Source organism: Belonocnema kinseyi, chromosome 5 (genome assembly GCF_010883055.1).
Source record: "Belonocnema kinseyi isolate 2016_QV_RU_SX_M_011 chromosome 5, B_treatae_v1, whole genome shotgun sequence".
Lineage (NCBI taxonomy): Eukaryota > Metazoa > Arthropoda > Insecta > Hymenoptera > Cynipidae > Belonocnema > Belonocnema kinseyi.
This window is the reverse complement of record NC_046661.1, coordinates 128,046,535-128,060,755: the sequence shown is the minus strand read 5'-3', so window position 1 is coordinate 128,060,755 and position 14,221 is coordinate 128,046,535. Positions and strand designations below refer to the sequence as shown.

The 14,221-nt window shown below is 24.2% G+C and overlaps 1 protein-coding gene across 1 annotated transcript in view; it reads right to left on the bottom strand.

Annotated features, from left to right (window-relative positions):
* Window positions 1–9,245: 9,245 nt before the first annotated feature.
* LOC117173313 (tumor necrosis factor receptor superfamily member 10B-like) overlaps window positions 9,246–14,221 on the bottom strand; it is a 34,735-nt gene continuing 29,759 nt past the window's right edge. Inside the window, exon 2 of the mRNA XM_033361805.1 lies at window positions 9,246–9,905. Coding sequence (XP_033217696.1) covers window positions 9,432–9,905 — 474 coding nt within the window. The 3' untranslated portion in view covers window positions 9,246–9,431. The remainder of the gene's footprint in view (window positions 9,906–14,221) is intronic.

The following is a 14,221-nucleotide window of genomic DNA, read 5'->3' as shown; positions in this document are numbered from 1 at the left end:
TTCTTTGCTTGAAAGTTGAGCTGTTTTTGTTGAAGATTCATTTTTTTCAATTTTACTATATTTTAGAAAATATGTTGTTTTTGGTTATTTGATAATGCATTTTTTTACGAAAAATTTAAATATTCTATCTTTAGTTAAAAGCTTATCTTTTTTAGTTGTAATTTGAACCATTTAGCTGAAAAATCATTAATTCCATTATAAAATCTTTTTTTTTTAATTCATATTTTTTTGTTACAAATTACACTTTTTGAATGAGTACAATTGTAATTTTTTGAAAATTCTTTGTTTTTATAGAAAATTAAGCTTTTCAGTTGAATCCAACAATCTTTTTTTTAACTTAAAATATTTTTTGACTATTTTTGGTTAAAAATGTAACTAATTGTTTGAACATTTAATTCTTTTTTTGGCTGAAACCTGTAGTTCCGAGAATTAAATTTTCCGTCAGGAATTGTAGTTTTTTCAATTTTGCATTTTGTCAGAAATAAAAAAAAATTATTTGAAGAGGCTTAAGGGCTTTTTTTAAATCCTTTGCATTTTGGACAATTTGATTAATAAATTTAATAAATTTTAATCAATCATAAATTTTGGAAAAATCGGAATCTTGAGTTTAAACAAGTTTAAATCATAATCCTTAAAATATAACTAATTTTTATTTTTATTTAGTCGAACTAAAACCATTTTATATTTTAATCCTAAAATTCGTGCGTCATCAGATTACAAATCTTCGTTTTAGAAAATTGAAAAAAAACCCTTTAAATTTGGATTTAAAAAAATTGAAACTTTCAAATTATGTTTACGCTTTATATGGTCAATTTTAGACAAAGTTAAATTTCAGAGTATTTGGACTTTTTCAAATTGTTATTTTACGTTTTGTGAAATCTAAAATAAGAATCTTAAAAAATCGACCTTGTTTAATTTGTAATTTAAAAAAAAAATATTAAAAATTAAAATTAGTTTTCCAAAAATGCTTCTTTTTATTATAAGGTAGTTTTTTTTTAGGAATGGCCTATAATTTTGATACGAAACGAGAAAGATATGAAAATCTCTAGTCTCCTGAATTAAATTTTGATTTCGGAAATACTGTTTTCTATTTTGTTTTTAACTTTTTTATTTTCTCAGAAACAAAAAAAGGAATTTTCAACAAAATAGTTAAATTTTCAATCAAAAGAATTCATTTTTAATTAAAATTATGAATCTTCAACGAAAAACTTATATATTTTTTTAACAAAATAATTAAATTATTATCCGAAAGAAACAAATTTGGTACAAAACAATAAAATTCTCTACGAAAAATGTAATGTTTTAAATAAAAAATATCAATATTAAACAACAACAAAATATTTTCTACCTAAATAATTGAATTTCTAACCCGAAGAAACGAATTTTCTCTACAGCATTTCAATTTTCCTACGAAAAAATTGAAATTCCAATCCGGAAATATGAATTTTCAAAAACAAATTATTTTCTGCCACAAATATAATTGCAAATTTTGCAACCAAAAAGAATGAACTTTTAGCCAAAAATATTTAAATTTTCTTATTTTATTTTAGCAATTAATATCTTATTTAAGTGGAAAATTTATAATTCTAATTGAAAGTTTAATTATTTGTTTCAAAAATAATAAATTTGTTAAAAAGTAGTATTTCTTATAATAAAAATAATTTTTTTCGTTCGGAAATTTATCTTTGAATTAATTCAACTCTTTTTGATTGAAAGAATTCATCCTCATGTTTTTTCTGTTGAAGATTTATCTCATTGGTTGATAATTTAACTGTAATGTTAATCATTCGTTTTTTTAACTTTAACTTTTGGTTAAAATTCATTTACTTCGTTGAAAAGTCATTTTCACGATTAAAATTTTTTGTTTTTATACAGAGAAAAAATGTAACATGTTGATCTTTAGTTAGAAGTTGATCTTTTTTAGTTTAAAATTTAACTATTTATTTGAAAATTAATTTATTTTGTTGAAAAGACATTTTGTTAAAAACTACAAAATAGAGTTAAAAAATAATATTTTTTGGTAATAAAATCCACTTTTTGATTGAAAATAATTATATTTTGTTGAAAAATCGTCTTTTTTTATCGAAACTTAATCTTCTTGATTGGAAATTCAACTTCTTGGTTGAATTTAACTGTTTTTGTTTTAAATAAAAATATTTGTTGGTTTAAATATCAATGATTTCATTTTTCCTTGAGAATTCATCTTTTTTTAAATTAAAAATTTAATAAATTGATGAAAAATTTAATTCTTTTGTTAGGAAATCATATTTTTTTGATTTAAAATTCTGTTTTTGTAGTTTTTAAAAACTTTATTATGGTTAAAAATTCATCTTCTGGGTTGAACATTCAACTATTTGGTTACAATTTTATTTTGTTGTTGTTTAAGGATTCATCATTTCAGTTAAAAATGAATTCCTTTGGTTGAAAATTGAACCATTTAGTTGAAAATTAATTTTGTTTGGTTAAAAATCCCTTTTTGGTTAAAATTTGAAACATTTGGTTAAAAAGTAATATTTTTTCGTTCAAAATTCTACTTTTGGATTTAAAAATAATTGTATTCTTTTGAAAATTCTTTTTCCATAGAAAATTAATCTTTTTGGTTGAATTGAACTTTTATTTAAACTTGAAATGTTTTTAGCTAAAATATCAACTATTACATTTTTCTTTGAGAATTCATCTTTTTTAGTTGGAAATTTAATTATTTGCTCGAATATTCATTTGTTTAATAAAATTTAATTCTAATAATTGAAGATTTAAATTTATTTTTGGTCTGAAAATCATTAGTACCGAAAATTAAATTTTCAGTCAAAAATTCAAGTTTTTGTTTTAAATTTGGTCAGAAATAAAAAGAATATTTTTTTATGTTTTTTTAATCATGAAATTGATTTCTGAAAGTTTAAATTTTAATGAATGCTTTATATGAAAGATGTTTTACATTTTGCACAATTTTTTTTAGATATTTTCTTTTAATTTGGCATTTTTATAAACGAATTGTCAATTTTGAAAAATTCCGAATCTGACTTGTTTCTAGTTAGACAATTTTAAATTATAATCTTTAGAATGTAAACATTTTTAATTTTAATTTTCTCAAACTGAAACTATTTTATATCTTAGTCCTAAAATTTTTATTTGGTCAGATTACAATTATCCCTATTAGAAAATTAAAAGAAAATGCTTCAAATTTGGTACTTTTTAAATCGAATCTTTCAAAACATTTGTATACTTTATATGCTCAATTTTTTTTTTTTTTAATTTAGGCAATTTTAAATTGCAATTCGTTCGTACTTTTTAAAATTATTTTAGGTTTTGTAAAATCTAGGTAAAATAAGAATCTTGAAAATTCGACCATTTTAATTTGTAATTAAAAACAATTTTTTTTAATGCGCTTTTTAAATTTTTTAATCATAAGTTTTAAAAAATAAACAAATTTTCAAATTAGTTCGAATTTTAGGAATGGCTTAGAATTTTTATACGAAATTAGAAAGAGCTGAAAATCCCTAGATCCCTAAATTAAATTTTGAGTTAGGAAATACAGTTTTTTTTATTTTTTTTTACTGTTTGGTTTTCTCAGAAACCAAAAGAATAATTTTTATCGAAACATTTTTAATTACAAAAGTGATAATTTCTAGGAATTTTAATTTTAAGAATAAAGAAAAGGGTAAATCCAACAATTTAAAAACACTCAATTTTTTTATTTATTTCACCTTTTTATATGAATAATCGAGAACAATAGTCGACGTTTATTCGTGTTATCTGGGGGAAATTTCTATAGTGGATAATGCAACCTACAGTGGATAATTATTAAGTAAACAAAAAAAAAGAAAAAGAAAAAAACCCTTAAAGTGAATTGTGGGTGTCTGTTACCCGAAGCAATTTTCAAACTCTTATAAACCATACTTAATTCGAAAAAATTGAGTAAGTGTCGCCATCTAGCTTTAGTTAGAGACACCAACTGTAAGGCGGTAAAAAATCGCGGGGTATCGGACACCCCGTGTGCACTTAGTGTTTATTTTTGTTCACTTTCTAGCGTAAGTATATCATATGAAGTGAAATCATTTTTTTTTCGATTATCTCTTTATTTTTTATTTGTAGATGGCTTATAACTTACGGCAGTGCATCATGCGAGAGCAGACTGTGAACTTTACATGCTAAAGTTCCTAAATTTTTATGATAATAAATCGATTTAAAAGCGAAAAATCTGATTTTTTATTTTATCATAAAATGGACTTTTCAACTTTGCAAACAAATATCTTTTTTGAAAAGAACTAAAATTATTAAAAAACTATTAAAATTGCGGGAGTTACGAATTTTTAAGCAAAAAAAAAACCTTTTTTTCACTCCTTTTTTTCAATAATTTTTTTAACGAACTTAAATGGCTACAAAATCAACTCTACCTTATAAATGATACCTTAAACTATATCAAATAAAGACATTGTGACAAAATATTCAATAGAGGTTAAGCAATACATGATAAAATACGTTGGGGTGTAAAATACCCACGATGCACTTTATCGCGATTTTTACCATGTATGCACTTTGAGGGTTAAATTAACTATTTGGCATGATTTAGTATTTTTATTTGATAATTATCCAATGTAGACTGCATTATCTACTGTAGGAAGGGTACCCCTGTATTTAATATTAACTCGAGGGTTAATATTGAATATCTGAACTGTTAAGAAGAGTCTTTGGATATAGATAAGGACTTATATATATTATGATAATAATTAAATAATTTCGAGTGCCATCCATTTTTTCTTATATTATCTACTTATTTTTAACATTTATACTCTTAATTTTATCATTAAATTATTTTCATTCAATCTTAAACTAAGCAATTTAAAAAAAATTACCTTGGCCCTTTAATATTTAGGATTTTGAACTAAATTATATTTACAATCAGAAAAAATATTAGGAAAAATGATTGAAGAGCCAATGCAGTTTTTTGAGGGCTTAATGTACAAAATTTCCAAAATCGCCAAAAACATTTTGGAATTTTTGTTTATTCCCTTGAAAATGATCGAAATGAACTTTTTTTTCATTTCGGCCTTGAATCCTGACTTTGTATTTTGACTAGTTTTTCTTATTTTTATTTGAATCGAAACTATTCTAGAATTCAATGATTGGCGGTATTTTATTGATAGATATATAAATTTTTAATATCTTTTTCGATTACAATATTTCTTCCTTGACCAATTTTCACTGTTCATTTTTGAATTAACTAGTTTTTTTGTTTGGAATTTATAAATAAAAAAACTCGTTCGATTCGATTTATAGATCAATTTTTGACAAAAAATTTTTTTATTTTCTATCGGCCAAAAAGTTATGACGAATTTCTTTAAACGTAGAGTTTTTTCATTTCTTTCAAATTTGTAGTCTTTAGTATATTATATTTATTTATCTCTTAAAAAAATTTTTAATTTATTTATCTGTTAATAAAGTTTAGGAATTTGCTGCAATATTAATTCTCGATACCAAAATTTTCAAATAAGTAATTTCATTTTATAATTACATTTTATAATTACATTTTTTTTTTAAATGTTTCTCAAAATTATTGATTTTTCAGAATTCAAAAAATGTCTAAAAGAACCTTAAGTTATTTCAAAAGATATTTAAGTTTTAAAAAAAATCAAAAATAATTTAAATCTTTAGAAAATTCGGAAAAATTTCAAACAGCATGTAGATTTTGGAAGATCTCAAAAAAAGAAGCTGTTCCAGATTTCTGAAAAGTTTTAATCTATTAAAAAGATGTCTTCAGATTTCGGGAAAAATTTCGAATGATTTTTCATATTTTTTAAATAAATTCTAACAGAAAACTGAAAAATATTTCCAAACATTTCAACTGATTTTTTAAAATTTGGAGAAAAAAAATGTAGAAGATTTTGAAGCTTAAAGGATTTTGGAAAGATTCAGGATAATAAAAATTTTTAACATTCCCGAGAAAATTTTAAATCATTCATTACTTTGTAAAATAATGTAAAAGGATTGTTTAAAAAGACTTCCAATATTAAAAAAAATAATCTTGGAGATTTTTAAGCAATTCCTTCCACTTTTGCGGAATTAAGAAGAATTGTAGGAAAGATTTAAATCTTTAAGGATATTTATAAGTTTTGGAAAAATTTCAAAAATAATTTGAAATTTGAAAAGATTTTAAAAATTTAGAAACAAAGTGTAGGAGTTTCAATATTTGTAAATAAAATCTTTAGGCCTTTTAAGGATTTTTAAAGGTTTTAAGATAATAAAATAAATTTTTTGTAATTTTTTTTTTAAGAATCAGTTTGAAATAATATTTAAATTACTTTGAAAAGATTTTAGAAGATTTAAAAAAATGTTAAAAAGAATTAAAATTAAAAATTGTTTTGAAATATCTGTGGAAGATTTACAAGTTTAATGAAAGGAATAAAAATTATAAGAAATTTTAAAATACTTTAAATAATTTTAAACAAAATGTAGATTTTTGAATATTTCGAAATAAAATTTTAAAGCTTTTAAAGGATTAAAAAAATTTTAAACAAAAAAAGCAAATTTAAAACAAAATTTTTTAAATTTAAAGGAAAATATAAAACGATTTATTATTTAAAAACATTAAGTTTAATATAATCTTGAAAAAGATTTTCAAACTTTTCAAAATATTTCATGATTATCAAACAAGAATTTGGAAGATTTTATTTAAAAAAAAACTTAATTTTGCACATAAGAAAAATTAGAACGCACTTCAAATTAATTTTTAAAGAAAATAAAAAAATTTATCAGATTATTTCAAAAGATTTCTAAAAATAAAGAATAAGAATCTGGAAGATTTAAAAAAAAATTGAAAATTAATAAAAAAGAAGCCTTTCAAGAATTTTCGAAGGTTGTAAGAATATGAATTTTAGAGGAAAATTGAAAAACATTGCTGAATTAAAAAAAAAAAAAAATTCAAATCATTTTAAAAATATTTAGAGAGTAATTGAAAGCTTTTCAAGAATTTTGAAATGTCTCAAGAAAATAAAAAACTTTTCCTAAGATTCCTGCTTTCTGAGAAAATTTTAGATTATTTTTTATAATGAAAAATTAATTTTTAAAGATAGTATAAAAAGATTTGGAAACATTTCAAATTTTTTTTGAAAATTTCGAAAAAAATATGGAAGATTTTTGAAAATTTGATTAATAAGTTGTGTCAGTTTGAAAGATATTTAGGAATTTTAAAAGGTTTCAAAAGATAGGAAATATCTTTTTAATTGGTGTGAATTCTTCAAAAATCCTTTTGAATTCTTTTAAGAATTTTAGAAAAATTACATTTACATAACCTCAAAAACAAATTAAACAATAAAAATAAAAAAATGAATGTTCATTTGAAATTTTCGTTAAGTTTTAGTAATTACTTTCCCCCTTAAATTATAATTTGGTTTAATTTTTTTATGTTTTGTTGAAAATTCTTCTACTTTAAAAAGAAATATACTTAAAATATTAAGTTACTCGAAAATTTTATTTTGTATCAAAAATTATTATCTTAATAATTGCATATTTTTACGGTTTATCTGATGAAAAATTTAACCCGAAGTTTTCAATTTTATTTCAAAAAATGTAATATTAACCCAATCTGAAAATAGTGTTTTTAATTTTATATTATATTTCACCAACGACAAATCTATACATACGGAAGATTCGCTATAATTTTTTTGGCCTTAGAAAATTTGACAAAAATTATAATTTTGAATCCGTTGCACGAGGATCAAATATTAACCGATTTCTAATTTTTTTTTGTTTCGATTTGGGTTTTTTGGTCCTCCATGTCTATAAATTCCCTTTACGGACATTTGGATGGAAAAAATCTGAACAACTTTCAGTCAAAATTTTGATTTCAGAGTCCGCAGATTTCGACTCAAAAATTAAAAAAAAAATGAAAGACTGCATTTCGTTAAAGTTTTCCTTAGAGTCTTCAAGGACAGGATCTACTTCTTTCAGAATCATCATTCCTGTTAATGAAATTTGTCTGGAAAATTGTGAACATCTTTCAATGAAAATTTTGATTTCAGATTTCGCAGATTTCGATTCAATACTTTAAACTAAACCTAAAGACTGAATTTCGTGGAAGGTTTCCAAAGAGTCTTCAAGGACAGGATCCACTTCTTTTAGAAGATCATCATTCCTGTTCCTGACATCTCGCTGGAAAATTGTGAACAACTTTCAATCAATATTTTGATTTCATATTCCGCATGTTTCGATTCAATAGTTTAACCAAATTTAAAGATTCTGCATTTCGTTCAAGTTTTCCTTAGAGTCTTCAAGGACAGGATCCACTTCTTTCAGAATCATCATTTCTGTTACTGAAATTTCTCTGTAAAATTGTGAACATCTTTCAATCAAAATTTTGATTTCAGAGTTCTAAGATTTCGATTCAATACTTTAAAAAATCTAAAGTCTGAATTTCGTTGAAGGTTTCCAAAGAGTCTTCAAGGACAGGATCCATTTCTTTTAGAAGATCATCATTCCTGTTCCTGACATCTCGCTGGAAAATTGTGAACAACTTTCAATCAATATTTTGATTTCATATTCCGCATGTTTCGATTCAATAGTTTAACCAAATTTAAAGATTCTGCATTTCGTTCAAGTTTTCCTTAGAGTCTTCAAGGACAGGATCCACTTCTTTCAGAATCATTATTTCTGTTACTGAAATTTCTCTGTAAAATTGTGAACATCTTTCAATCCAAATTTTGATTTCAGAGTTCTAAGATTTCGATTCAATGCTTTAAAAAAACCTAAAGTCTGAATTTCGTTGAAGGTTTCCAAAGAGTCTTCAAGGACAGGATCCACTTCTTTTAGAAGATCATCATTCCTGTTCCTGACATCTCGCTGGAAAATTGTGAACAAGTTTCAATCAATATTTTGATTTCATATTCCGCATGTTTCGATTCAATAGTTTAACCAAATTAAAAGATTCTGCATTTGTTGAAGTTTTCCTTAGAGTCTTCAAGGACAGGATCCACTTCTTTCAGAATCATCATTTCTGTTACTGAAATTTCTCTGTAAAATTGTGAACATTTTTCAATCAAAATTTTGATTTCAGAGTTCTAAGATTTCGATTCAATACTTTAAAAAAACCTAAAGTCTGAATTTCGTTGAAGGTTTCCAAAGAGTCTTCAAGGACAGGATCCACTTCTTTTAGAAGATCATCATTCCTGTTCCTGACATCTCGCTGGAAAATTGTGAACAACTTTCAACCAAAATTTTGATTTCTGAGTCCGCATATTTCGATTCAATACTTAAAAAAAATGTAAAGACTCTGCATTTCGTTGAAGTTTATCTTAGAGTCTTCAAGAACAGGATCCACTTCTTTTAGAAGATCATCATTCCTGTTACTGACATTTCACCGGAAAATTGTGAACAACTTTCAACACAAATTTAATTTTACAGCCTGCAGATTTCCTTTCAAGGATTTCCAAAAAAATTTAAAGACTCTGCATTTCGTTGAAGTTTTCTTGCGAGTCTTCGAGGACAGCATCCGCGTCTTTTTTGAGAAGATCATCCCTATCCTGAGGATCCTCAAGGTCGTCTTCAGGATCATTGACGAGGATACTTTCTTCACCAGTGCTTTGGGCATCCTCAGGAGCCAGGAAAAAATTAGCTCGACCCTGGCATTTTCTTTGATAATCGGGATTTTCCGGGACATGCCGATGACAGGAGTCACAAACTGTGTCCATTGTTGAGGAACAAGGATGAGCCTCATAGAGTCCTGGACCACACCTGGAGCAAATCCAGCAAGGTTGACTGCTGTGATGTGGACTGTAGGTTCCTGGAGAACATTCTCCACATTGGGTGTCCCGACCTTGGGAGCAATGTTTTATGACTCCCAGTCCTGGGGGACATCTACTGCAGTGGGATCCTTCGTGGTGGTGCCTGATGTGTGGACGACATTCTGCAACCTGCAATTAAAAGTGATTTTTTGTTATTATTTTTTATTGCCGATTCTGAACATTATTATTTTTTTTAATTGGAGCATTTTTTGGTTTTAAAAAGATAAGAGGATGGTTCTCTTCTTGGCTGAAAGGTTTCAATTGACTATTTTTTTATTACCATCGAGAGCAAAGAAATGACTAACGATTAAATGTAATCGACTTTTCAATTTAAACGATATTTCAAAGATTTTTCGAGAATCCAAGGATTATAAATATTTCACAAAGATCTTAAAAATTTTAAGAAATACTTCAAGAATTGAGATTTCAGATGATTTAAAATATTTCATAACGATTTCAAAGAATTCAGTAAGATTTAAAAAGATTTCCAAAAAATTCCAAAACAATGATAACAAAAGATTAGAAAATTTTTTTTAAGTTTTAAAGATTTAAAATATGTCAGGAGATTTCAAATACGTCATAAAGATTCCAAGGGATTTCTCAAATAATCCAAAATATTTCACAAAAAAGTCAACAAATACTTTTAATATTTCAATGATTTTACACAGATTTCACAAGGATTTTAAAGATTTTAAAAGACTTAGAGATTAAGAAAGATTTCAGAGAATTTTAAAGATTTCACAAAGATTTCAAAAATTCCAAAAGGTTCAGAAAGATTTCGAAAGATTCCAAAATATTCCAAAAGATTCCAAAACATTTAGATCGATTTCAAACATTTTACAAAGACTTAGAAATATTTCAGAAATATTTGAAGAATTTCACGAAGATTTCAAAAGATTTCAAAAAATTTCAAAGGGTTGAAAGATACAGAAGTATTTCAAATGATTTCAAAGATTGCAAAATATTTCAGAGATTCCATAATATTTCAGAAGATTTCAGAATATTTCAGAAGATTTCAAAATATTTCAGAGAATTTTAAAGATTTTACAAAGATTTCAGAGGCTTTACAATGATCTCATAAGATTTCAACAGTTTAAGAAGATTTTAAAGGATTTTACAAAGATTCCAGATTCTAGAATATTTCACAAAAATTTTCATGATTTCAGAATGATTTCAGAAAGAGTTCAAGGATTTGAAAAAATTTCAAAGATTCCAAAAGGTGTTATAAAAGTTTCAAAAATATTATAGACCAATTTAAAAGATTTGACAAAGATATCTACAAATTTCAAAAATATCTTAACAGATTTCAAACAATTTAAAACAATTTTGTAGATTTCAAAAGATTCCCAAGATTTTTTCTAGATTTTAAAGATTTCAGAGATTCCAAACGATTTCTATAGATTTCAACAGATTTCAGAAGATTTCTACAGATTCTGAAAGTTTTAAAAGATTTCAAGAATTTTAAAGACCATAAATATTTCAAAATATTACACATCAATTTCAAAGATTCCAAAAGATTTTACAAAAATTTCAAAAGATTTCCAAAATATTATAATGAATTCAATGATTTCAGAAAGATTTCATCAAAATTTCAAATATTTCACAAAGATTTCAAAGATTCTAAAATATTTCAAAAAACTTCAGAAGATTTCAAAGATTTCAGAAATATTCCAAAGTTTTCAATCATTTTGAAGATTTCAAAAAAAATTCAAAAGTATCACAACAATTCCAAAATATTACAAAAAATGTATAAAAACAAATTTTCCCACGAAAGAAAAATAATAACGTATTCCTTTAATTCAAACTAAAGTAATTTTAGGCCAAATATCGAACTTTTAAAAAAACAAAAACATGTTTTATGAAGATATTAAAAAATATTCTGTGTCAGGTCAACAGTTTTGTCCAATTTCTAATTTTTTATTTTTGTTCAGTGGCAAAAACTGTACATCAAAAAAATTCGCCACAAGTTTTGAATTATTAGAATCTCTTTAAATTTTTAAATAACAAAGAGAATAGAAGATGTCAATCAATTAATTTTTTTTTACTTTTTGGAAATTCGACCCATAAACTTATTCCTGAAAATTAAATATTTAAAAAAATGGCTTTTCCTAAAAAAGCATACAAAAGTCGTACATTTTCCAAGTTTTTTTCGATTTGAATTATAATTAAATTTTAGATTGAACTTTTCTGAATTTTCAAATTCAAAAAACGAAGATCTGATTTAAAAAGTTTTTAATAATAAAAGAAATCCCCTTTTCATCCCATTTTTACCTAAATTTGAATTTCTGAATCGCTGTATCATTTTTTAAATTACAAAATTTTTTTATTTGAAAAAAGCTGGACGTACACGATTCAGATATTTTAGAAAAAAATAGGAATTATTTGCAAGGGTATTTTCAATGAAATTGATAATGTTTAAGGTTTTTTTATATTTATATTTTTATATTGAAAGCCAGAGAGCTCTTGAATTGGGTGCAATAAAAGAATTCCCAGACATTTAATTTAATTTTATTTAAATAAATTGTAATTTATTTTGTTTTTTCTTTCCTTCAATTTTTCCCCTCTAAATTCTTCCTGTATATCACTCTCAATTCTAAGTTTAATGCACAGGTAAAACCGTTGAAGAACAGGTGCCTGAGAAACGAGGGCCAGCTGACTTCAGAAACACCTTGCGAGTTCTTCCGTTCGTTTTACATTTAGTTTTCTAAACGAAATTTGATAAGAATCGTCTTTCCCATGCACAAGATCTTTTCCCTGATTTTTAAATACTAATTATAATAACGACATTTTACAAAGATTTCCAAATATTTCAAAGATTTCAAAAAGTTTCACAGAGATATCGAAGATTCCAATGATTTCACAAAGTCTTCAAAGATTTCACAAAGATTTCAAAGATTTCAGAAAATGTCATAGATTTCTTAAAGATTTGAAAAAGTTTTCGAGCAGTTTCAAATATTTCATAAATATTTCACAAAAATACCAAAAGAATTAAGAAAGATTTCAAGAATCTCACAAGGATTTCATAAAAATTCCAGAGATTCAAATAGATTCCAATATATTTTATGACAATTTTAAATATTTTATAAACAAAATATTGCATAAAGATTTCACGAAGATTTAAAAGATTTCAGAAAGTTTTCAAGCAGTTCTACATATTTCACAAAGATTTCACAAAAATAAAAAATGTTTTCAGAAAGATTTCTAGAAATTCACAAATACTTCAAAAGGTTGTATATGATTTCGAGCAGTAAAGATTTAAAGAATTTGATAAAGATTAAAAAAAATGTCGAGCAATCGAAAATATTTCATGTAGATTTCAAAGATGTCAAAAAGATTTCAAAATTCTTCACAAATAATTCTAAGATTTAATAAATTTCAAACAATTTCACAAAGATTTTAAAGATTTAAATGATTTCATCAATATTTTACGGATATTTCAAATAGTTTTCAAAGAGATTATAAGATTTCAAAAGTTTCAGAAAGACTTCGAAAAACTTTAAATTTTGTAAAATATTTCAGAGAATTTAAAAGATTTCAAGGACTTTAAAGATTTTAAGGAATTCAAAGATTTTTTAAAAATGTCAAAGATTTAACAAAGAATCCAAAATATTTCAAATAATTTCAGATTTAAAGGATTTCAGAAAGATTTCAAAATATTTTACAAAGATTCCAAAGATACTAAAATATTTCAAATATTTCACAAAGATTGCAAAATTTTTACAAACATTTCATAAATCTGCAATGATTTCACAAATATTCTAAAATATTTTACAGCAATTTCAAAGATTACAAAAATATTTCAAAGATTTAAAAAATTGCACAAAAATTCTCGAATATTTCAACACAATTTCAAAGATTACACAAATATTTCAAATTTTTTGAAGATCTCGAAAAATTTCACAAAGATTTCACAAAGATTTCACAAAATTTCAAAGATTCTAAAATATTTCAAACAATTTCATGAACTGTATAATTCATCCAATATTTTTCCAGAATCGAATTCAGTTAAATTTTAATAAGTTTATATTAAAATTTTTAGGTTTATGTCATTAAAAAATTAATTTTAATTAAAAAAATAAAACTGGATTTTTCTAAATTGGAATCCTCTAAATGTGGAGAATTGTAAATTATAATCTATATTTCTATTTTTCACAAATATGAATAAAAAAGTTTATTTTGGTAATAACAAATTTTGATCTTTTAATTTCAGAGACTTGGCATTTCTAAATTTTAATTCAGAAAAAATATGAAGATTCCAAAATCTGTTTTGAAATTGAATATTTTAAATTACAGACCTTTCAATTTGGACAATTTAAAATTAGAATGTTTTTAATTTATATCATTTACATTATAAATTGTCGTTTAATTTTGACGATTGTAAATTGGACCTATCCTTAAAATTCAGCTGATTTTAAATTCGAATCTTTTACCTTCAGACAATAATT